The sequence below is a fragment of the Protomyctophum parallelum genome, assembly GCF_964188405.1.
Source record: "Protomyctophum parallelum genome assembly, chromosome: 7".
NCBI classification, from domain to species: Eukaryota; Metazoa; Chordata; class Actinopteri; order Myctophiformes; family Myctophidae; genus Protomyctophum; species Protomyctophum parallelum.
In genome coordinates, this window is record NC_139705.1 from 20,265,458 (window position 1) to 20,291,452 (window position 25,995).

Below are 25,995 nucleotides of genomic sequence, written 5' to 3' on the forward strand. Positions count from 1 at the left end.
CAGAATGTCACAACGTTGCCAACCCAAGACACTTATTACCGGTAACCGTTAACTGCTCCCCCAGAGCACTCATTAAAATGAAATCACACCTGTGTGAAGTGAGTGGTGCAACTCCATGTGGGGGTTCCAGACCTACAGAGCCCAGGGGGCAGGCCCGTTTCTGGCGAGCCGCCCCACGTCCAAAACGGTTGCGAAATGACAGAGTTACCGTGTGAGGGTCCCCAGGGGGTCCCTCTACTGTACTGTACTTTACTGTCACACCCGAAATCACGTAATGGCTGCTAAAAACTCAGCTTCCCATCATGCAGACGTGCACAGCGTGAAGCTCAACAGCGCCACATGGCTGCTAAAAACTCAGCTTCCCATCATGCACCTGTGCACAGTGTGAAGCTCAACAGCGCCACTTTGTCACCTGTTGGTCCTCTAAACAGACATACATATAATCATATATACACGCATACATGCACGTATACAAAGGGACACACATTGCTGGGCATTGGAGTGCTGCACCCTATGGTTGCACCACTCAAGAAATCACACCCGTGTGAAGTGAGAGGGGCTCTTATCATCATACATCATCTCAGTCCGGCCAATCACAAATTGTGTCCTCACAAAAGCCAAAATCAACCAATCCTCTTATTATCATACAATAACAACAGCCAAGGGCTGGGTTTCCCAAAGGAAATATAAATAGTGAGTATGCGTGTGGTACTTCTCAACAACACCCCCTTTCACTGTGAACATAGATATTCCGTGCATAGATGTGCCACACAATCGTAGGCCTGAGGCCTGGTATGGTAGGCCTGAGGCCTATATTGGTAGGCCTGAGGCCTACTGTATATTGGTAAGCCTGAGGCCTACCATACCGGCCTGACCGGTCAATAAAAGAATGGCTTGTACTGGTAACTTTAGCCTCCCATTTAACCTCCTTGTCTAGGCCTATATTTATTAACCCACAATCAAATGTTATTCAATTTAATTCACTTGCACAATGGGACAGTAGTGTTTTCATATAGGCCTACATTTACCTTGCCGATATCACTTCGCCTCTGAAATTTAATTTAATAATATTTGGACTGCTGGACAGCTGACAGTATAGGCTCTCTTCACTCTTAAAGGGAAAAAGGTTTGCTTCTAAATGTATTCCTGCAGGAGGCCTTACGTGCGCAATGAGGACAGGTATGGCTATTTCTATGTTGTTGTGTTTGACATTGTTTCCCAAAAAACGACAGTGTGATTGGCTGCCATGCACACAGGCTTCTGTTTGCGGCCTAGAGGGGTGTGTTCAAGCTACGTGCAACACAACATTTCTTTGGGCATGTGTGGGGGTGAGGGGGGGTCGAATCCTTGGTAAAAATACCAAGGATTCGAAAGTGATGTCACTGTAATGCTTTGCAACACAGAAATAGCAAGGACTCGAAGCTGTTTAGAAACCACAGTCAGTGACATCACTGACAACTCCTTGGTATCTTCATGCTACTGAGTAAACCTTTCCGCCGCTGTTAGGAAATTCATGGCCGGTCTTAAGGCATCAGCATGATGACATAATAATGGAAAATCCCATAGACCCACATGACGTCAGAAGTTAGAGAAGTTAACCACAAAAAAAGAGAGAGAAAAAAGAGTTTGCTGAAAGTTACAGTATTCTCTTCATCTAGTTTTCCGAGAGCAGTCACATGGTTGTTGTGTGTGGTTAACAGTTGCAACATACAGTTAACACCATACCCAGCCTGAGTGTAACGGGAGGCCTCTTCATCCCGCCTGGCTTTGATCTGCTGCTGTAGAGCCTCCTCTAGACGCTTCTGCATCTCCTCCAGTTCCTGGATCCTCTTCCTCTGTTTTTCTGCTTCCTCCTCTTTCAGTAGCATCTCTGCCTGCATGCTGGTCCGTGCCTGAGACATGTAGAAGGAAATTAACATGAAGACTACCTCAGTTCTACAGCAAATTGCAATTATGGTTTTCACTTATTCTTACACTATCAGACAGCAATAAACTTGAATAAAGAAAGGTTACGGATGTAGTTCCTAACCTGTAGAAACCTAAAGAAATTACTCCTAGGGAGTCTATATTTTTTGCCCTTCCTATTTAGTTATTGTTGTCTATATTGCTATAATATTGTGAAACTGAAACCAAATAATTTTACTCTTGTACTTTTATATACAGTATGAGATGTAACAAATTAAAATCTTGAATCTCGAATATGCCATCAAGGATGACTTTTTTTAACACCCTCAAATGAATATCCCCCACCCCCTTTCCTGTGCATTTCCTTGACAAACCCAGATGGAGGTTAAAGTCTACAAATCTCAAATTGGCACATGCACATCCATAGTAGTTTATTTTGTGTGACTTGTTAATAATAATAATAAACTTTATTTGTATTTGTATACTGTTAGCTAGGGGTAAAGCCCAAAGGGCGTAGACCCCTTATTGTTTCAGTGAAAATTTCGCCATTTTTGGCAGTTCTGTGGTATCGTTCTTCACGACATTCGGCAATATGGTAGAGGGCAGTGAGAATCCCTCAGGAACTGAAGCTCACACTCATTTGTCAAAATAGCTCTGACCTTTGAATTTCATAATTCTATACTCTATATACATGTTGAGTACTGTTTTTTGTTGTTTTGTATATTCTGTATTTGTTTTGTTATGTATCTGTTGTTTGTCCTTTGAAAACTTCAATAAAATATTTGAATAATCTCTGACCTTTAGATCTCCCAATGAGTAAATTGTTATGATTTGCTCGATCCACTTTTCTGCCTTTCTTTGGCCACGTCAAAGAAAACACAGTCTGACTCTGGTTACGGGACTACAGCGTTGACAGACAACACCTTCAGCCAATCAGCGTAACCAAAAAACCGGACAGCAGTCTCATTGTGTATATTGCATAGCTTTTTTCTTTTTGGGCTTGACCCCATCTTATAGCTGCTTGCAGCTCTATTTTTTATTTATTTGAATAATTAATTGATTCAGAGCACAACAATTTGAGTGAGTCTGGTTTTTGTCAGGCGGTTAGACTCCCCTCCCATTCCATTACCCTCCTCACCTGCTCAGCCTCACGAAGCTGCACCTCCAGGGCCTGATGGAGCTCCTCGTGCTGCTGACGCCTCCTATGCTCGTCTTGCTCCAGGAGAACCTGAGCCTGCCTCTGCGCCTCTTTGAGGAGCTCCAGCTCTGCCAGTTTACGCTCCCGCTCCTCTTGCAAGGCTCGTAGCCTCTGCAACTCCTCCTCCTTGGCCTGGCGCCTCTTTTCTCGTTGCTCGCGCTGCTCGCGCCGCTTCAGCTTCAGGTCTTTGTGAAGGGAGGTCTTGCCCTCTATGTGCAACCTGATGGCCATTTGAATGGCTGGGCACACAGGAGAGAGAAATGCTCCATTGTACAACGGAAATAGCCAAAAATTGCAGATACGCAAGCTTGACATTTTCGGCACAACCAACGGCATACGACAGAGATTAAATTATGCATTAGCCAGTGGTTACCAAACGTTGGGCTGTGTGTGCCTTGGGATTAACGACCAAACATTATTATAGTATAGCAATAAATACAACTATAAGTTATGAATTATTGTTAAAAGGACCCCTGGATAATAAGACAAATATATGCATTATAATTGCTGTCTAAAACTAAAATTAAAAAAATAAAAACACCGTAACTATTTTATTTGTTTTATAAATAGATAAACTTTCACTCAATAGAGATAACTCCCGCCGCAAGTTGATGATGTAATTTGTCCATGTGTGGTCCAGCCCTATGGAATGTATATTGCACGTGTTAATAAAAAGGAGGTTATTTATATTTATATTTACAAAAAATATTGCTTTGATATTAACCTTATGTATTGAGTAGTTCTTTATTAGCATAATGTATTCCATACATTCCATAGGTCTGGACCACACATAGGCATATGACATCATGAACTTGCGACGGGAGTGGTCTCTATTGAATGAAAGATGATCTATTTATAAAATAAATACAAATATTGAAGGTGTATTTATTTTTTGAGGGGCGCTAGCCCTTCCTATATTCAGCTATTAGTGTAGATTTTTGTTTTACACAAACATTAAATTCCCATTGACAATGAATGGAGAATGTACATTATGTGTGGACGAGCAAATCAACCTGACTTCCCTATTTTGGGCCTATGTTTTAATTGCCCATTGGTGTGCCTTAGGCACAACAACTTTGAAAACCACTGCTGTGAGCACTTATACATACATACATATTTTTTGATGAGAGAATATGACAGATTTGTGAAATGTAAATAATCAACATGAACATGAAGGACTAAGCATCAAGTGACCCTTCTGACCTGTAGTCCATTCCTGTCTCTGTTTGTTGTCTGAGGCACTCATCTCATAGGTCTTAGAGAAGGTTTTCAGGCAGAGCATGCACCTCTTCCCATCTCGGTCTGACACAATCTGTCCACACACACATACTTTAATTTTAAAATAGACCATCAACCAACAATAATATCATAGGATTGACTGAGTTGAGTTCATTTAGGACAATGGTTCTCAATGTGGGGTCTGGGAACCCCTTGGTGGTGTTCCAAAAATAAGGAACAGGTGACATAACGCTTCACAATGCAAGGCGTTGTGAGCTGAATGCTGATTGATATTTAATTTTTTAAAGATGGAGTGCCACCATTTTTTTCCACCCTAAAACATGATCATCAGGAATTATTACAATATAAGGGGGAAGAACTTTTTCCAAAAAGTGTACAGTATTTGTTAAAATCATGCTTTTATGTGGACAAGCCCACCAGTTCATTAAGTATGCCTGGTTTGCCTGGTGGGTGGTGATGGGTGGTGATCCACCTGAACTGAAGCCGCACCCACAGCTGTAGTTGTATGATAAAGGGGGAGGGGTTAGGGGAGGGGCTGATAGTGTGGTGTCACTATATTACTGTTTACTTCATTGGCCTGTTTGACTGTCAAGGGTTCAGCCTCCAGGAAGAAACCCTAAATACAAAGTCAATACACAATTGCACATAAAAACAACTCCAGTCTGTCTAATTAAGTACTGTCACCTCATAGACACATGAAAAACTGGAAAAATAAAAAAATTGTGGCACTCCATCTTTAAATAATAAAACACTTGTGCCAGGTACAGTACCGTATGTATCAATTTGGGGTTCCTTGACATGAAAATATTTGAGAACCACTGAATTAGAAAAGTGGCCCTGATGAACTTGAATCATATACTGTTGGCTCCATGTGTTGTGGTAAGACATGCTTTTCTGACATTTGTTTGACATAGAGAACATATTTTTTGCTTAAAACAGTAAACATACTGGTACTATACTAAGTAGACATATCGAAATTGATACAATTGTCTTTCTATATACGTTGAAAGAGAACAGCAAGAGCTTTGGAGTCATTAGCACAATGTTTGTCTAGTGAAGTGACATTGTCCTAGCTGTTATTGTCCTATCTATGTCACATACTGGCAATACAGTGATTATGAGTTCTGACAATATGCTACTTGAAGTAATATTTTTAACCAGTATAATTTCCCCAAAATGTCCTCTACTTGTCTACTTAATGTGAAATTGCTTCTCTGGGCTGCTTACCTCCACACAGCAGTCGGCATCTAGAGCTATGTTGCCCTGGCAGTCTTTACGAGCCTCGCAAGTGTAGTAGGCCAAGTTACTGGGTCGTAGGGTAAACCAGCGTTCCTTCCAGTTTCTTCTCAACTGACCCTTTTTCCACAAATAGCCCTGGATGCATTCCATTCCCAACCCAACATACAGTATACTGATTAATGACAAAGAAACATGCTTTATAGAGACCCAAACAGGCAACTCTAAATAGGCTGCCATTGCCAGACTGATCATCACAAACGTTAAAAGTCGTGATCCCACATGATCAGTCTGGCAATGCCAGTCCAAACGCTAATGGCAGATAGGTTTGTTACCTCCTTGAGGATATCGCCAAGTATTTCCCTGTACACTTCTTCTATAGCCATACTGATTATGCTTTTATCCATTCCTCTGGTTATCCTCCCTGAGTTCATCATCTCCAGAAAAGCCCAAACGATGAAGTTGTTCTGTTGCATTGCATCTTGGGAAAGGAATTCTTCTAATTCACCACAGTTGAGCTCAGTGCTCATAGCCATGCATATCTTCTTCAATAGGTACTCCACCTTAAAACACAGGGAAAACAACAAAGCCTTGAGCTCATGCATACAGATAAGGTGAACGTGCACAACACAGTTTGCATTTGATTTGATCACTTGGTAGACAATCGTCAATATTATCCATTTGAACCAACCAAGTTGACCAATGTCCTCCGGGACTCTATACTAGGTCATCTAGTATGTTCCTCTACACTAAATCTTTCCCGAAAATACTTGATCTACAAGCTCACAATGCATTGTGTTGTAAGGCATTGTGACCATACTTTGTTTTCGCTCCTGTCCTTCCATCCGTTGTTGGATGGACACAGTGTTTGTGTGTGTGTGTGTGTGTGTGTGTGTGTGTGTGTGTGTGTGTGTGTGTGTGTGTGTGTGTGTGTGTCTGGGTCTGGGTCTGGCAGGGTTGGACGGACACTCCCAGTAGGCCAAGGAAGCTCCTCCACCCCTGTCAAATCGGCCCAAGTGTAGCGCTATAACAAAACAAACAAACAAACAAACAAACAAACAAACTTCCCTGGATTCTTTGGATCATTCATGATACATCAGATACAACTCCCCATAATTTTAAGTTTTCTTCAAAACCCACTTTTGCTACTGCTGCTCCTGTCTACAATCCAAATCTTTTTCCTGGATTATTTTGATCATAACACATCTTAAAACACACTTTTTTGCTACTCCTACAGATTTTGTACAAAACTCTGGAGTCTTGTGATCAAAATGTATTAGTCAAATCCTTCAGATTCCATTCTTATTTGCTATAACTGCCTTCCAGATACAAGCAACTCCACCCATTAAAGGTTAGGTATACGGTGTGCACTATGGCTGTAGCGGTTATGAAAGTCAAACTACAGGAAACTAAAACGCAAACTGCAAGACAGCAACAAGCCCACACTTCTGCTGCAAGAACAGGGTGTTCAGTGAAGGAAATAAACTGTGGTTTAGAAATGTGGACATTATATGCATACATTATATTCAGGGCAGGCTATAGATTCCTGATTATTTATTTATTTCATAGTTTAATGAAAGAAGAAAGAAGTCTGCACACAGGCTCTGCTCCAGTGGTGTTTTGTTTTGTTTTAAAACACCATTAGTTTAGACTAATGGCCGTTCACGGCCGAAACGTTGTGTGTCTAAACTAATGGTGTTTTAAATAAAACAAAACACCACTGGAGCAGAGCCTGTGTGCGGACTTCTTTCTGTCTTCTTTCATGTATCTACCTTTAGTCCAGCACCAGCCAGGAACTGGATGTGCGCAAGCCACCTGCTTTTTAAACTATTTCATAGTTTAGTCACTTTAGAGAAAGGTATAATACACTTTGTTGTGAAATATGGTTGGTGGGTGAGGTGAACCAACCTCATCAGGAACCATCACTAAAGGGTATTTATCCTCAGACAGGAAGTTGAAGAGACACCAAAGACGAAAAGCATCCTTTTCTGGCAGCAGAGTATCGCTGCTCCTGTCAGGTCTGTAGTTTTTCTTTGCCGTAAGAGTCCAACAGAGCTCATCAACATCTTCCTTCTTAAAACAGCCTTCTTCAACCTTGGGACATAATGCATAACACTATGTCAGGTACAGAGAGAAGTTCCCATTCATAATAGACATACAAATTTGGACCCAAATTAACCAAATATTCATCTCTGTCCATGACCCCTGTCATGATGTATGATAACTAGGCATGTAACGATACATCGTAAATCGATTAAAATCAATTCAAACTTGTGACAATTAAATCGCAATTTGGATCGCAATGCAAACAGCAGAGGGTGTGTAAAAAAGAGAAGAAAATACAGGATCTTTGTAAGACAATTGATAAAAAATAGTTTTCAGTCAATTCCTACTGTATTGAAAGGAGGATAAGAGAAGATAATTAAAAGAGAAAGAAAATACTGGATTTGTGTACGAGAAATAATGTACTGGAAAATATTTTTTGTGTTTACTTAAAAATACACAGCAGTACACAGAGTATCAATTTATTTCTGAGAATTCTGAGATTTGGGTCATGAAACACTGGTTGAAAAATAGATTTTATAATGTGATACAATCAATACATAATACAACATGGATAGATGTGTTTGTTTGTAGCACCTTGTCCAGGATATATTTATTGAGGTAAGGCATATAGCCCTGGCTGGACACTGGTCCGTCGTCATCATCCCTGAAGTGCTCCTCTAAAGCCACTGGGTCATGTGGAATAGACAGGACTGTGCACAGGTTATGAGAAAGCACCTGGAATACAATAAAGTGAGCAACGAAGGTTATCAGGAAAACCTGAAAAATGATAAATACACTTGACATCATTCTTATGGAACTGATACATCTGTCTGATGTCATATATCCTATTTTTCTTAATACTATGCAGATAATAGCTGTATAATTTCTAATTTCTTAGAAAAAGGAGATAAAACAACTGGGATTAAACATTTTCACCCTTAAGATTTCATTCATTGATATACTGGCATTCATTATAAAATTATGTGATTATCATTGCACTGCCATAGCACTTGCACTAGCCTCAACGGCCTTACAGGTGTATGCAAAGGCTAAACTTATGTAATTTAGATAGCATTTTCTGTAGACCCCATCCTACGGTAGCACTTGTTTTTACGTCCAGATACCCCGTCCAAGACAGGCTTCATACGCACCTCCTATAGTGTATACTATATAGTGTATAGCTTAAATTCATTGTACAGATATTCTATTCTATTGTCAGTTTGTTAGCTTGCTTATGATTCCTGATGACTATTTTCTATGTATTTGATGTATTACCATGTATTGTTCTTGCTTACTGTAAATCACTCTGGATTAAGAGCATCTGCTAAAAACCTAAATTGTAAATTATCACAATTAATTTAGCATAATGTGCATAATGGTCAGAATTGTTTCTGTGTTGAAAAATGTTTATACATTTTCAAACATAAAAAAAAATAGCAGCAAAAGCTGATCTACGAGTAATGTTGAATGTATAAATAAATACGGCCTATTTTAGTCATAGTACATTATTTATTTTGATTATTGGTACTGTACTAGTCATTTTCAGTTACTTCTTTGTATATTCAAATGATTTGTCATACTGTATCTTCCCTGTGGAATTTGTGTTTACAAAGTCTGAAAGCCAAACAGAAATGTAATGTTTACGTGTTTATATGTTCCAATACAATTAAATCATTAATCACAATTATTTGTAGGACAATTAATTGTCTAGTGAAATGTCATGATCGTGACAGCCATTTCATGTGGAGAAATCATGTCAAAGATATGCAAACAAGCCAGGTACTTGCCCAAAATAATCTGTCACAATATTTGACAGAAACAGTGAATTAATAAAATATATTTTTTAATTGAGGTAAATATAAAAAACAACAACTCAGTAAATCAAATGGTCAATGCACTATAACGCCTGCTCGTAGCTCCAAGACTTTCATGTATTGCTTTACTATAAAGCATATCTGTTTGCACTGTGACCAATTTCTGAAATTGAAAGCCATAATTTTGACATATCTGATGTATTTTATCAGACAAACATCCTCTGTGTTTTGAAATACCACATCCTGTCTCTCTCAAAGCATTTGCATCAAACCTGACTCTCATTAAGCAGGGTTTGAATTGAAAACTATTACCGGTAAGCCCTATATACTTTCTTATACAACAAATGGAGAAAATAACTATTTTAGCTATTTCTTTTCATTTAAAGATATATATAGGTTTACACCAGGGTTAATGTGGTTAACATACGTGTTCGCTTTAATAGTGATTTTTATCAAATATATATTCTCCCAAAATGAAATACATGACACCCCCACCCCAGCAAATCGAACCCTGAGTGTATAAGAACACTGACACTGGGTCAGCCAGTACACAACAACAGCCTGCCTTCACCTACAGGAATACGCCTGGTCATAACAAGGTTCTGTTGTGAGCCAGGAGCACATGGCTGGATCCTGTGGGTGGCTGGCATGGAGTCTGGTCCAATGAAATGACATAATGATGAAATCAAGTGATCAACACAGTGGCTTCATTGAGAGGCACTGCTGGTGAGGACCGTAGCCTACAGAGATAACAATTAACAAGATGCTTCTACTTGGTGTGGGCTGTTTTTTGTTTAGTTTGGCTTACAATGTTCTTTTGATATTTGTGACGTAGTGTATCGATGAGCATACGCTATTCAATGGTCAGTTCTCTGGTCAGGTCCCATCCAGTGCCAGAGTACCAATTGCACTGCACATTGTTATATCATGGGCCCAGTCAAGGCACAACTTAGAGATGAGGGCTGCCATTCATATACAGGCTGAGAACAAACTGCTACTCTCCCGCTCATAGTTCTCAAGACAGAGATGCATATTGTGTGCCTTTCAGTATTGAGAGCATAGGAAATACACTATCAGCAAATTCTTTGTGAAGGAACATTGGTTACAAAAGATTTCTTCACACAGGAAATGTCAGTTAAGCTATATAAGTTATATTATAGGCCTATGTCCATCACCTCACCTATTGTTAAAGAACACATTTCTTAAAATAAAAAAGGACTAATTTAATAACTTTTCCTATTATAATAACTAATCTTCTGTAACACATTTGCTTCATTTTACGTCACTCGTCCTAGGCTTGAGGACTAAGCTTGTGAGAACGGAAATAAGGATTTCTGGTTGAAGAAAAGACATCCAAGTTATTGATCCTGAAAGCATTATCAAATCTCATCCAGTTAGAATATTCTTCCACTCACCTTGAGCTGAGACTTTGATACCTTGCCACTCTTCTCTAGATCCAAGGCTGTGAAACCATACCAAATTGACTTGAGTAATTCTGCACGCAGGTCCATGTCTGCTGCAATTTCACTTTCTGTTCTTTCTTCTTCTTCTTCCTTTCACAGTTCTTTCTCCTTTCTGGTCTTGATACGTGGCCCTGGTGTGACACAGTGACAGGCAGCCACCCACACACCAAGTGGCTGATAGTGTGACCCTGTTTGTTTTATCAGACTAATTTTAGCGCCATCTGTTGGTGAACCACTGGAGGGACCCACAGTCTACTCTTACACACATAAAGAACAACTGTGCTGTGCTCTGCCTGTGTTTCATGGCCGCCCCAATGCTTTTCCAATGGAAGTCACGTGGTTGACTAAACACTTGTTTGATTGCCCCCCTCCCCCATCACACACAACTGTTTGGTCAAACCACGTGACTTCCATTGGAAAAGCATTGAGGCGGCCATGAAACACGGACAGCACAGAGCATGTTCGTCTGATATGTGTGTACGAAGCCTAAAAGAATGCTGAATTGCCGATTCAAAACTCCAATCAACATTTTAAAACACTAGTCCCGAATAAGGCTGAAACGGAATAGTCTGTTTCAAGTTCAACAGCTACTCTCCACTGCAAGCATAGATTGCAGTAGCCTACATATTAAAAGTATTAATCTCAAGGACCGTACTGATCACAATGGAGTCCTTGCTTAGTTTGGAGTTTGTATTCATCACGAGAGTTGCTCTGGACCTGGTCCAGGACCATAGCTCACGAGTCACGAGAGTAGGCCTACATGGTAAATTGTGCATTTATATAGCGTTTATCCAAGGCGCTTTATTACAGATAGATTGTGCATTACATTCACCATGCATTAGTCACACACACACATTCACATACCGATGCCGGACTCGAGGCACCTACCTGCACATCGGGAGCAATTATTAGGGGTTCAGAGTCTTGCTCAAGGACACTTCGACACAACTCTGGAGGAGCCCGGGTTCGAACCTGGTTCGAACTGGGAACCGGTCACTTTAGCTACCCCTGAGTCACTGCCGCCCCACACTACGACTTATCCTAATCCTATTATTCATTTTAACGATTTTACAGTCTTTTAATATGTTTTATCACACTGTTGATTGAGGAAGTGAGAAAGAAAGAAAGAAAGAAAGAAAGAAAGAAAGAAAGAAAGGTTGGTACTCACGGCAAAAAAAGAAAGAAAGAAATCCAGTCACGTGATAAAACAACGTTGGCGTCGTTTCCATGGAGCTGTTTTGGCAGTCCTGAAGATGATTGGCTGAAGATAATACGGCGACTAAACTACCACGGCCATTGGTCAGTATACGTTTTTCTGACAACCAATCAAGTTGTGCGCTTTTTACAAACTGAAGCTAGGAATGGATGTTGACAGTGTGGTGTGAGGCTGTGAGCACTCACTCAAAACACAGCAGGGATTTACAACTCTACAAATTATCGGGCATTTTGGAAATTATTATAGTCTGGAAACACTGATGCAATTGAGAGATTAAGGTAAATTGGTGTCATTGTATTCAGAAGTACAAAATAAATCAATAGTTTGTCCTCGACTCTGTAAACGTTAACCTAGTATGGTGCTCCAGGGAGAGAGTTCTCCGCTACGCTATGGACTGGACAATAAATACCTAAAGTTACTAGACAAAGACAACAAATGTGAATCGAGACTGGGCAACGACTTCCGAGTTATTGACTAGATGCGATCAACATTTAGAGCGAGAGTTTGAACCGTGGTAATATATATAATATAATCCTGGCTTTTGCATCATTGTACGTTTATCGGTAGCACTATTTGGATCGGATGCCACCATTTTACTGCTACGGGGGGACCAAGGCTTTTTGTGAACCAGGGTGAAGTTAGTTGGTTTCAGGTTTTGTGAGTGTAGCTAGGCTAGTAGTAGTACTTTATATATTGCAAGAATGACTAGTGAATGTTTCATTACCGTCTGCAACTACATGTATATTACATGCATATTACATGGATGTTCTTGACTGTAGTCTTTCGCTACTGTACATTATATAGTATACTCAATATCTGTCCTTATATCCTCCTCAAACTAGACGTCATATTATGGATTCTTCACCAGTACTTGGTCAGCAAAGTCAGAACAAAATTCACAGTGATCATATAAGGTAAGTGTGTGTGTGTGTGTGTGTGTGTGTGTGTGTGTGTGTGTGTGTGTGTGTGTGTGTGTGTGTGTGTGTGTGTGTAAACATTTTGGTCTGAAGGGTATCTTGATGCATTAATAAGTAGATTGTGTTCCTTATGTTGTATTTGAATGTATGTTCCTTCATCATCATGGTCACTGCTATTTCATTTCCCTGTATTTTCATAAGAACTTTTAATCTAGCTATCTGCCATCCTGGTACTAATATCTTTACCAGTATACCTGTCACGGGACAGGCCAGCCCGTGCCCTATAGACACAATGGTTGAAAGAGTTTAAAATGTTTATTTGTATTTATTGACACTGAAGTTGCATTGGTACTGTATGTTTGTCACCTGCCTATCCTCTGCAGTACTGGCAGTGGCACTCCTCTCTAGATTGGAGGGTGCCAAGTACTGTAGAGGGGGGGGGGGGGGGGGATTGTTCCTGTGTGTATTATGTTTGGTCTTTATGTTAGGCCCTGTGAATTAATTGGGCCTTTGAAATATGTTTGAGTGTATATAGTAGTGTGGAAGATTAGTCAATTGATTGCCACTTGGGTATGGTTTGCCCCACCTGTATAAAAGCAGGATTGCTGCAGGTGGTGGCAGTTCATTATTACCTGAGGCTAGAAGAGACATCAAGGAGAGCTGCTAGCCAGGACCCCATCGAAGGTTAAATAGCCTGTAACAGTCTCAAGATCTGTGGTGTTTTCTTAGTTTAGCCAGCAGGTGTCTTTTGTTTCCTATTTTTGGAATGTTATTTTGGCCAGTATTTATTACTTTTTGTATTGTCACTGACTCACTGCACTTTGGAGGTAAATACAATGCCTGAAATATACTTGTGGACCTGTCTACTCTCTGGAACCTCCGGCCAACGGCCAGCATTATCACAATACCAATGTCTATAGTTATGATTAATTACTTTTCTGACTACCATTATTGGTGATGGTGATATTGGAAATCAAGACAAAGTAGTTTATTGCTTTAACACACTGATTCTCTCTACACAGAATGAAGAATGAACTTAACACAATGCCTGCAAAATCGATGGCTTCTAAACAGCAGCCTGTGCCTCACCTTCACAAAAAAGATATGGAGAACCAGGACCCAGAGGGCTCCAAAAACCAAAAGGCACCAGCGAGACCAGGTCTAAGTAGACTACCGGTGCTTGCAAAATCTTTGCATCTTCAAGTTCCCTCTGATTTCACTAAATCCCACAAAAGGTGGGAGGAGAACTCTCCGGCTGTAAGTGCCTTTTCCCCACTTGTGAACCTACCTAATTTGTTTCACTCAATATAAACGAGATGTTTGTGATCGTGTTATGTCTTTTGTGCTTTCTCATTTTCCTGTAGAAAAAATCAAAGAGAAGCAAGCCATGCACCAAGCCTATGCCATTCAACTTTTCTTCACCTAGGACAACAAAAATGGCAATCCATCAGAAGCCTCAAACTGTAGCTACAGCAACTCAAGCTAGAGCTACACTACTTGAGAAAACTTGCACTGCCAATTCAAAAATGAAGGACATGAATGCTAAACCAACCAGTGCAACCTCAAAGACTCAAGGTGTCAAAGCTCACCTCTCTACTGCTCAACATTCAACGAGGAAAGACTTGTTACTGAACAGGGATTTATCCAGAGAAAAAGAGAAGCCTCAAGGATATCAGCCTTCTAGTGATGTGTCTCATGCTCCCAAACATATAACTAAAATTGTAAACAATACTTTACATGCATCAGCAATGTATCCTGGGCATGGCAGTACATTTTCCAGAAGCCCACTGGGTCTGTCCAATTCTTCATTATCCATTCCCAAGAGCGTCTCTGCCTTGGCTGAGCCTACTGCTGGTACAGAGGCCTGTTTAAATAACTTTGGCTTGCTCAGTCTCAAAGATCCATCGGAGACCCCTCATACTTGGCAGACTGTGTATTCTGCTTCGGATGTCAATTCTTCAAGCAGTACAGCTGGTAACCGTTTTGTCTGTGCAACAAGACAATAGCAAATTACTGGTTTTCTTTTTTGACTGTTTCGCTTTCTTTCTGATTGTCTTGCATGGAAGGGTTAACACTTACTACGATTGAGGTTTTCTGTCTTTCAGGCAAAGGGGAGACATTACATCAGCCAGACCATGCAGCCATGCTCAGGTTCCTGCAGAATGAGAGAAACAATATGTCATCAACAACTCCACAGTCCACAAAACCTTTTAACTGCCAGGTGTGTTCAGTTTCCCAATCTTTTTTCTGCCAGGGCACACTTTTCATAGCCAAAAAAATCCCAGGGCACACCTAGATATACGGGGGGGGGGGGGGGGTGTATAACACATACTTTTTCCACACACACACACCACTGCACAGCTGCTACAATGTATTTTTAATATTTTTATTACGAAATAGGACAGACAGATAAATAATAATAATAAAAAAGACAAGACAAGAAAAAGAAAGAAAAGAACAGGGCATGATTTCATTCTGAATGAGTTATTACATTACACTGCTAGATTGTGTAGAGTGGAGGACATGCAACTAGATGCTGAGGTTCAATCAGTGACATTTGAGCAAGGTGATCTAGAAATGGCTGCCATATAACATAGAACTTATTTGAATTGTCCATCATGTCATAGCGAAAGTTTGAAATTAGGTACTTCATCTGATTTCCAGAGTCTTATAATCACTTTTTTTGCAATTACCATACCATACATCATTGTATTTTGTACTGAAACATTGTGATTTGACAGTATTTGAGAAGAACCAAAAAGTGCGGTCTCTGGGTCAGGTTCAAACACACATCCATACACATCTGAAAACCATTTATTAAATATATCACACCAAAATGTATACAATTTTGGCCATTGGCCATTGTTTTGACCCAGGTGGACACAATAAATGTTTGTACAATAAATTGTCTTCAGGGAGAAACTCAAAATTGGGGATAGATTGGTGAGCATAGTTCCGTACTTGTAGATATCTAATTCAGTTGTGAAAACAGCCTAGGCTTGTGGTCCTCTGTATAATATGGGAATCGGTCAGAATCGGTATCGGCAGATATGACCCTGCAAATAATCGGATATTGTTCATAATTATTAATTTCATAATCGTGCACCCCTAGTTATAAGTTGGATAACATTGCTCTTGTATGTGCTCATTTGTTGTCTCCACCAGCCGAAGGCATGGGGAGAGTACAGTATGTTTTGCACTCCATCCGTGTGTCCGTCTGTTACCAGCTAATCTCTGGCACCGTTGGCCCGGTCGATGGCAAACTGCACACACACACACACACACACACTCCCTGGATGCCAACGACGAACAGCCTAGGTGCCCGGACTGCTACACTAGCCCGGGCCCACACACACTGTTTTTGATTGTAATTAATTGTATTCTCTGTACTTATCAGGCCCTGAGAGTTTCTGCTCCGAAGAGTCGAAAGAAGGATAGGCCAACTACAGGTTAGAAAATAATCTTAACTTGTGTGCTGTAAAATTCTCAATTACTAATATTAAAGTTCCTTATTAAACGGCATCCTTTACGTTTGGAGGACACTGGAGGCAAACTGGAACCAGAAGTTCAATTGAATGCAATCAATTAGAGCTAGATGGACCAGCATGAACAAACACCATTTCTGAATGATTGCGACCTTTGTCAACATTTAATTGGTTTACGAATATAAAATAAGACCTATCACAGGTTATTTTTCGATGTGCACACTACATACTTTTTGATAACACTGTTATACGCAGCTATAGCCTTTTCACTGCTTTGGCCATAATGTGTATGCATCAGCGTTGACTAGCCAATCTGGGAAAGACAAGCTTTCCATGACACTAATATCATTGATTTGTTTACAACTCCACGGTATAACATAATGATTAATGAACCAATAATATGAATTCAGGAACGGAATTAATTCTGTGGTGTGTAGTGTTGCTTGTTCATTATTATACTATTGCATAGTTTCAGATAAAGTATACTTCTATATCACTGTAAGCCGTTTCAGGAATTATTAGATGCTGACTGTATGCCATTTGAACCAACAATTTCAGTGGAGTTCTCCCCAGACCCTGCTGCGTTGCAAAACATCATGCAGAATGAAGAAACTCCACGGTCCACAAAACCTTTTAACTACCAGGTGTGTTCAGTTTCTGTTGTCATCTGGGTTGATTTTAAAGATCATAATAAAAAATAATCCATGTCATTTGTTTTATTTGGCATTTGGCAAAAAATATTAATGCACAAAATAAATTTACTGTATGAAAGACGAGAAGTAAAAATAAGATTTTGAGAAGATAAAACTAGGTCTAAATGATTTTTCCTTAATAGGCTAGCCTGGGCTTCTATATCAGAACATTACAGAACCTTGGAACATTGACTGTAACCTCCATTGGCCCGGTTGATGCCAAACTGTTCACACAGACTCCCTGGATGCCAACGACAAACCTCTGTCCAATTTCTTTACCCCTACACATTTTATCCATATATCACGCAAATCGGTATACACTATCTCTGTAGTCATGTGATCAACACGGACATGTCCGCTTCCCCATTTTCCATCCCCATTGGTTAAGATTGCCTTCCAAAGTTTGCAGGATTGGTCCGTTTTGAACAAAATGCCTCAAATCTTCAACACAGCATGTGGTTTCTGTGAAATTATGCACGCACATTCCCACTAGGCAAAGGAAGAAATGGCACTTAACATTTTCAAATCAGCCTTATGGTGGTGGTATAACAGCCCAATTCATGTTTTCACCTATACCTGCACCCATCTGTATACAACTTTGTATGCACACTCCCTAGTTAGGATTGTAATTCCAATATATTTTACACTGTTGCATCAATACAAAATTGTCTTAATCCAGTTCCACAACATGTTATGCAAATAAGGAATGGGGGCAATATGATGTGTTATGAATATAATGCAATCAGTGGAATTGCTTTGTCCTGGAATCGGTTGCTATGATAAATGGAATAACTCACTAGGCATCAAGTTAATGGAGTTTTTCTGTTCCACCAAAGCTAATGAAAGCCCTGAGATTGTATTGAGGTGGCATTGATCTATTCATTCAATCAATAGCTTCTCAAAAGTACAAACAATCACTGTCCAACCTTGGTAGCATGCACAGCACTGTGGAAGGATCGGAAGAAACTAAAATATAAACTAATGCATAAGGACATTATTTTTAGTCATAGACATGTTTCGGCTATTATCACAACCCAGCCTTATTTAACTGATTTCAAATTGTTATCTGAGTGTGTTTACCTCCCCCACCACCCACTGTTTTTGATGAATTAATTGTAATCTCTGTACTTTTCAGGCCCTGAGAATTTCTGTTCCGAAGAGTCGAAAGAAGGATAGGCCAACTACAGGTTAGATAATAAAACTTAACTTGTGTGCTGTAATGTTCTCCATTACTAATATTAAAGAAGAGAGCTAAAGGAAGGGACGCCAAGGTGGAAGCATTTGACACTTGGAGGACACTGGAGGCCAACTGGAACCAGAGGTTCAATGGAATGCATCAATTATAGCTAGTTGGACTAGCATGAACAAACACCATTTCTGAAAGATTGCGACCTTCATCATAAAATGTAATCAGTTTAGGAATACAAAATAAGACCTATCACAGATTGTTTTTCGATTAGGCATCGATTGAGGCATCCAAACAATGCCAGGAATAGTTTGTGGTAGATGCACAATATTGAAATTATCACAGATCTCATCGGCTGATATATTATATTTAACCCATTGACGCCTGGTGCAACGTATACGTTGTTCTACCCTTGATGCCGGCGCGCTCTCTGTGTCTCACCAGCTATTGCTATACATGTAGCAACATAACTATCATCAGAATTTGAAGGTTTTCAGAAACCTTAGTCAGGCCCTAGAAGGCGTTCCCAGATTCAGCCTCAGGCATCAATGGGTTAAGACATTTTTCGCTTTGCTGGTGAAAGTAGATGTAAGCCCCCCTCCCCACTAACAACTGACGCTCTTAAAGAGACAGGCAGGCCTGCGTCATCAATATCGGTGAAAATAATAAGCATTATTTTGAGACCCTGATATGGCATTTGTATGGCAGGTTTCGATATGCAGCTGACTATAGCCAATCTGGGAAAGACAAGCTTTTCATGACACTAATATCATTGTTTTGTTTACAACTCTAAGGTATAATATAATCATACACAAAACCTCACCAATAATATTAATTCAGACAGTGGTGCCCTTTAACATTTGGACCAACAATTTCAGTGGAGTTCTCCCCAGACCCTGCTGCCCTGCAAAGCATCCTCCAGAATGAGGGGGTGAAGGCTGGGGGCCCCACACCTGGCAGAGGCACTTCTATCTACACAGTAAGGGCTAATTTATACTTACATGGTAATGTAATAGACTTTAAGCTTAAGCAGGCAGCGAACGATTGTGTCATGTGTTCTTCTTCATTCTTTGCTTCTTTTAACGGCTCTCATCGATAAACATACCGTAGTTCTTTTTAACGTGGTCCTTCTCTTTACAGGCACAGAGGGTACCTGTTTCCAGAAGGCGCAAAGAAACTATTGGCGAAGCAATGGGTAAGATTGCGATACTATTCTCTTAAAGCACCATACCACTGAGTCGCCGTCTATTCACAGTTTTGGCCATATACCGGTATACAGTTGATAACATTTGCTGTACTTGTACTGTACATTGACAATAAATTGAATCTCATCATTTCTGTTAATGGCTTTAGCTTTAGTAGTCCACATCATTGCTTTGTTTACAACTCCACATTAAAACATAATGAACATATAATATTAATTCAGGAACAGAATTAATTATCTTGTGTGTAGTGGTGCTGTGTCTAAACTATATACTACAACAATATCACTGTAAGCGGTTTCTATATACTACAACAATATCACTAAGCTGTTTCAGGAATTATTATTGGTGCTGACTGTATCTACTTTAACATTTCTTAAAGGACCAACAAATTCAGTGGAGTTCTCCCCAGACCCTGCTGCCCTGCAAAGCATCCTCCAGAATGAGGGGGTGAAGGCTGGGGGCCCCACACCTGGCAGAGGCACTTCTATCTACACAGTAAGGGCTAATTTAGTACATGGTACATGTCTATAATATACTTTAAGCTTAAGCAGCGATCGATTTTGTGTAATGTGTTATTCTTCCTCACTCCTTGCTTCTTTTAGCCAGTTGTTCTCATAACAGCTCTCTCATTAATTAATAAACATAAAACTTACCGTAATAACGTGGTCCTTCTCTTTACAGGCACAGAGAGTCCCTGTTTCCAGAAGGCGCAAAGAAACCATGGGGGCAATGGGTAAGATTGCGATACTAATCCCACTGAGTTTTGGCCACATACCGGTATAGAGCGTCATAGTCCCGTCCCCTTTCAGAACGACGAGTGGCCTAGGAAATAATTCCCCATAAATTTTCCCCATAGGCTTTTCAAAAAGTATTTATTTAAAGACGTTTACACCGTGGACAAAGTCAACTTGGCTTGTGGCAAATCATGACAATAAACACAATGTTTATGGAAAATAATCAGACCTGTCTGAAGTGAGTGGTGCAACAGCGCCCCCTGTTGGTACCCAAAACATACAAACAGACAGACAGACATAGGGACAGACGGACATTGCTGGTTCTAGGAGTGGTTGCACCACTCAAAAAGGCAGGGTACAACACTTTTTGTTTTGTTTTTCTTCTTACTAATTATTTCATCTGCCCAAAACATTGTGTTTATATTGTCATGATTTGTCACGAGCCGAGTTGGCTTTGTGTGTAAAAGTCTTTAAATAAATACTTAAGCCTATGGGGAAAATGAATGGGGAATTATTTCCTAATAAATAGTTATCAAACCTTATAACTGAGTAAATGTTGGCTAGTAATATTAATGCCAAGTTAGCCTGCCCCAGCCGGCGGATGCCGGCAAAAACAGCTGGTGGATCCTATTGGTTCACCAATCTGAGCACTTGGGCTCAAAGCAGCTATAGCCACATGCTACTTAAAGCAAAAGCCAGGGGGTGTACTTTCTGTAGTCTCACGCTACAGAAACGGGAGATAGGCTCCTGCCCTATGGGCCTCATGGCTCGGCAAGGCTACTTACTCCTTAAAGCAAAAGGAAAGTTTTACTTTTGCCTGCCATAGAATGTTAATAGTCGGGTCACAACCCCTATAAAAAGAAATTGCCCAATAGTGACAGCCGGTCAGCAAGTGGATTCATGAATGTGTATATAGACAATATTTTAGGCCGATAAAAAAGACTATATTCCAAATTTCCCACCCCATAACCCTGGCTGCCAGACTAAAAAGCCTGGGTACCGATGCTAATGCCAAGTATACTGTGACTCATAGTCAATGGGCTAAACATGCCCGACGCTGTTGTGGTCCTGATAACATTGTGACTTGTCTTTATGTGATTGTTTTGTTCAGAGTCTTCACAGAGAATCCCTGACAACAGGCATGGTCCTCTGTCCAGTATACACGTATGTGTCCCATTTTGTCAAATTTTTTGAGTGCCAGCTCTCCTACAGACCTACAGTGACACTCATTCCTGCATCTAATGATGTTTCTCTTTTCAGAGGAAATTTCTGTCTGCATCTCGGGTGCACTATACTGGCTCCCCCTTGCTCAATGGCCGCCAGAGCTATGATGAGGCACCACACAAGGAGGTGAGGGAAGGGAATTTCTAAATTATATGAATTAAGTGTCATACCATACTGGTTTCTTTGTCATGTCTGCATTATATATATTGTTCATTTAAATAAAGTATTTTTATGTGTTTGACTCTTTGACTTTTTGTGCGTTCTTCTATTGTGAGCATGTGTTATTTTACAAAACCAGATTTCCTACACAGGGCATTTGAACAGGTGATTCTGAGATGGACTTTGAAATGCTTGTGTGGAATTCTACACGGTGTAGTTGCACACTGATGGTGATGGTGTTGCAGCAGGCCATGATTATATTTCTAGGGGAAACATCAGGCAATAAATATAAATAATTAAAATAATAAAACATCTTTTGGCAGGATGTTGTCCAGAAGAAGTTGTTTACTGATGAAGAGGAGAATTGTCCTCCTTGTACGACGTCACTAACAGATGGAGGTGCTGAGGAAAAAGCAGAGCAGATCTCAGACCAGCATTCCGATGTAAGATAACAAACCCAAACTATAATGGATAATGCATTGGTGGTCAAAGCACATTACAAACATTACAACAACATAATCATTTCATTCATGCTGTTTCTGCCTCTCCTCTTCCAGATCACATCTCACCCTGAACAAAAGGGGGAGATAAGTAACTACCAGGAGTCCCAGAGGAGGGCAGGAGGACAGCCATTCTTGCAGGCACCGGAGAGACAATCTGTGATTTTCTTCTCAACGGGCAAAAACCTCATCAGAACTCCCTATGTTGAGAAGCTAGAAAGCTCTGTTCTGCGGGAGAAGCATAGTAAGACTTTATCTTCAGTTCTTCGTGGCAACATTAGGGCTAGTAGAGACATAACACTGCACTGAATTGTTTTTGTAACTGATCTCGTTAAAATATTGCATATCCACCCTCACACGTCACTCAATCACACATCTTTTCAGATGTACTTGCATACGTTTATTTTGGGTTGCAACTACAGGTACCTGTCACCTGAACCTCTCTGTTTTCAGACACTGTTCAGAAGAGTGGCGCTGCAGGCTGTGTTGCATTGCTGCGGAGACGCAAGCGCCTTCTGGAGGAGGAGCGGCTGGATGATGAGGTGGCCACCTACACATCACTCCCTGCCCCTGCCCCTGCCCCTGCCTCTGCCTTGCCCCCTCCAGCTTTCCAACCCCCCCGACCTCGCTGCCGGAACCCAATTGCCTCTGTCCTGCATTTACAGGAGTTAACTGTGAGTTAATTTTAAGATGCACTATTAGTTGTTATCATTGTAACGGTTGTCGAGGTAGATGTTCGGGTCTTCCTGATTCCAGTTAGGGGGAGTTTTTCGTTACCGCTGTCGCAGAATTGCGTGATTTCTGTCGGGTCTCTGCTCTACATGTAAAGTGTCTTGTGTTGTGATTTGACATTTTAATAAAATGTTAAACAGTTCGTTATGGATTATTTCAGTATGTGTGTGTGTATATAATGTGTAGACATTATACTGTATATATATACTCTGGTATATTAACATTATTTACTTCTTGTGCTCCCCTCATCCAGAGATTTGTGCCGATCAATCCATAGTCTTGGACGTGTATCAAGAGGAATGGAACGAGACAGACTGGTGGCTTGACGAAAGGACGTCTCACTGACACTGCTCAAAGGACTTGGGGATGGAGACTCTTTTCACAACTTGCACTGTAGAAATTCTTTATGGCACACTTTTTATTCTTGAATGAGTCTCTCAACTTAGTGTCCAAAACATTGTTGTAGCCAGGATTGATTATATTATTAGCGCAATATTAATTATCTGTTTTTATGCATACACCAGAAAACATTACTGTCAAACAATTCAATGTCTCCAATGTCACACAGTCTGCATTGTCACTAATGAACGTGATAAACTGCTTTTTCGGGTGAATGGGGATCTAATCCGGGGTAGGACATGAGTGTTTTTTATGTTGTCTGTGTTGCATACTTCAACATTTATACAATACACTGGAGTCGTATGTGAATTGATTATTATGTAGTACTGTTATAATAAATTTGTGTGCCTAAGATTTTGATTTCTTCAGTATATCCCCATGTATGCATGTGTAACGGTTTCCTCAGTTAGCTGCTTGGGGGTGCCACTGCCAGGTAGGCCTGCGTGTACCTACCAGAGAGGAACTTGGCCTCCTTTTTTGTGTAGCTAGTTGGTGTGGAGGAAATCGAACAAACTACTCAATAAAAAAACAAGAATTCATACATTATTAATTAATAACCAGCTGCTGCCGTATATCTCCAGAATTGTGCTATGAACTGTAAATATCTATTTAATGTGTGTGGAAACAAGAGAATGTGAATAGCGTAGCCATAGCCTACTACAAATGGAACCAATGGACCCTTTTTACTTGCCAACCTCCACGGGGACCCCCCCTTATCCGCAGACCCCCAAGCAGAATACCGCGGTGATCGGCGTGGGGGTCTGTGATAGTCTGTGTGGTGGTCCGGATAAGGGAGGTCGCCGCGGGGATCCGCCATAGTTTGTGATGCGTGTCATGCCGTTCACGTTGATGCGTGTGGTTTATTTTCCACATGCCTGGTTGCTGGCAATTTCCACATGGCTAGTATTTTGTTGTGACTCTTCTTCATGGCGTGCAGATGGGATGTTATAGGACTGATTGGCTGCCTTGTCTCCAGCAACAACCTATAATATAGGTTGTTGCTGGAGACAAGGCAGCCAATCAGCAATCAGAAGTACTCGTCAGTATGGTTGGCAGTGTTGCCAACTGTCGTGACAGAAATAAGCTAACCAACCTCCAAAAACCAGCCAAGCAACTGTTAGGAAAAAAACAATTCAAGTTTGGCTGGAAATAAGCGGACTTGGCAACCCACTCATCAGTAGGACTACCGGTGTAATTAGCAGCTGGTAAAAACACGTGAAGTGAGAGGCGCTCTTATCATCATACAAGACATACATCATCACATTCCATGCTCAGCAAATCAAATCATCACATTCTGTGGTACACACAGACACAAGGCTGGGGATAGGAGGGGCTAGCGCCCCCTAAAAAAACCAAGAACCCTTAAATTGATTGGAACAGTCTCTTGTATTTGAACCAGAGGTGGGTTTGGTGGGTATAAATATAACACATTTGCTTTCAATGAAAAAACTAAGTTGAGAACCAATCAAAAAAGATATATTCAATGTTCAACTCAAAGACCTGGGAGTACAAATGGGGTTAATTCAACCTTTTGAAAATAAAGCAAAATTACTTTTGAAATGTTGCATTCAAATAAAACAAAGACCAAATGGATCATCTTCAATGTAAAAATTAATCTTGCTGTCAGGCAATGGGGGAAAAAACTCCTCTAGTGGTCAGTCAAGTATATTCCATATAGTGGGGTCTGAACATGAAATCAACTCCAAATACAGGAAAATCCTCCTCCTCCAAACAATTCACCTCCAGTTCCAATTCTCCTCCCTGGATTCCAGACGCAGTGGAGGTTGAATATCTGCAGACCTGCTTACACAGTGAGTGAACTGTATGGTTTTATAGGTAACTTGCTCCAACTTGAGCCACTTAAAATAAAATAAACAGAGTAGAGAATATAAAGTGCTGGGCAACTATCATTGAGTGCTGCTGCCAGGCAGCATATACACACTGATTCTCACACCTGGCTTCAGTGCTGAGCAGGGAGATTGCCAGGTGTCAATTCTCGTTAATTGGTGATGGTTTGTTAATTAGAATTAGATTACCACACATTTATCTGCCATGTGGTGAGTGTGCGTCTTTAATTCTATAACATCTGTCCTTGGACCTTGTGCCAAACCTAAAGTTCTAGATCAGATGGCAAGTGCCCAAGGAAACACAAATTAACTCCATGAGCTCTATAGTATCATGATTCATGAACATTACGTGTCAATATGCTCTATCATGCTGTTGAAGGACCTCAATCAAACATCATTGTGTATAAACGACTTAGGAATATCTATCACTGGCGAGCAATGGTCTACATCTCAAAAGTTTGTGCACTCTTCTTCAGTATGTGCCAGGCACGGTCTTATACAGTTTAAAATATTACACAGGTTACATTTGTCAAAGGAAAAACTCAACAGAATGTATCCAAATGTGAATCCAGCCTGCGACAGATGTGGCCAGTCGCCGGCCACTCTAGCTCATATGTTCTGGCATTGCACTAAACTAACATTGTTAGTTTACAACTAATATTGGCAAAGTATATTTAAATCACTGTCAGACATTGTTGGCGGGCCTTTTGACCCGGATCCACTGACAGCAGTTATGGGAGTCAGGGGGACCGGGGTCAAACTGTCTACTTTCCAATATAACATGGTGAAATATGTGAC

At 40.5% G+C, this 25,995-nt stretch overlaps 2 protein-coding genes and 2 long non-coding RNA genes across 5 annotated transcripts in view; 3 read left to right on the plus strand and 1 right to left on the minus strand.

Moving 5' to 3' along the window:
• The window catches only part of LOC310862393 (differentially expressed in FDCP 6 homolog), a 13,818-nt gene extending 2,843 nt beyond the window's left edge, over positions 1 to 10,975 (minus strand). For both annotated transcript variants that reach the window (XM_083770279.1, XM_083770280.1), the window contains exons 1-8: positions 10,854 to 10,975; positions 8,219 to 8,359; positions 7,487 to 7,672; positions 5,914 to 6,141; positions 5,570 to 5,716; positions 4,307 to 4,415; positions 3,044 to 3,342; positions 1,726 to 1,892 (exon numbers count right to left, since the gene is read on the minus strand). In XM_083770279.1, coding sequence (XP_083626405.1) covers positions 1,726 to 1,892; positions 3,044 to 3,342; positions 4,307 to 4,415; positions 5,570 to 5,716; positions 5,914 to 6,141; positions 7,487 to 7,672; positions 8,219 to 8,359; positions 10,854 to 10,949 — 1,373 coding nt within the window. In that variant the 5' untranslated portion in view covers positions 10,950 to 10,975. The remainder of the gene's footprint in view (positions 1 to 1,725; positions 1,893 to 3,043; positions 3,343 to 4,306; positions 4,416 to 5,569; positions 5,717 to 5,913; positions 6,142 to 7,486; positions 7,673 to 8,218; positions 8,360 to 10,853) is intronic.
• A 1,314-nt stretch (positions 10,976 to 12,289) lies between these two features.
• On the plus strand, positions 12,290 to 14,506 carry LOC310861653. The gene is made up of 4 exons (XR_014569503.1): positions 12,290 to 12,395; positions 12,960 to 13,031; positions 14,057 to 14,291; positions 14,399 to 14,506. It is a non-coding gene; the product is annotated as an uncharacterized lncRNA (long non-coding RNA).
• A 35-nt stretch (positions 14,507 to 14,541) lies between these two features.
• troap (trophinin associated protein) lies at positions 14,542 to 21,707 on the plus strand (the record flags this gene model as incomplete). Its single annotated transcript, XM_083769714.1, has 9 exons — positions 14,542 to 15,008; positions 15,140 to 15,255; positions 16,432 to 16,483; positions 17,078 to 17,163; positions 18,347 to 18,398; positions 19,276 to 19,376; positions 19,538 to 19,592; positions 21,448 to 21,500; positions 21,597 to 21,707. Exons 1-9 carry the CDS (start codon positions 14,561 to 14,563, stop codon positions 21,705 to 21,707), a joined length of 1,074 nt encoding a protein of 357 aa, XP_083625840.1. The 5' UTR covers positions 14,542 to 14,560.
• A 333-nt stretch (positions 21,708 to 22,040) lies between these two features.
• Positions 22,041 to 23,671, plus strand: LOC310861061. The gene is made up of 4 exons (XR_014569453.1): positions 22,041 to 22,162; positions 22,277 to 22,463; positions 22,673 to 22,893; positions 23,205 to 23,671. It is a non-coding gene; the product is annotated as an uncharacterized lncRNA (long non-coding RNA).
• Positions 23,672 to 25,995: the final 2,324 nt, after the last annotated feature.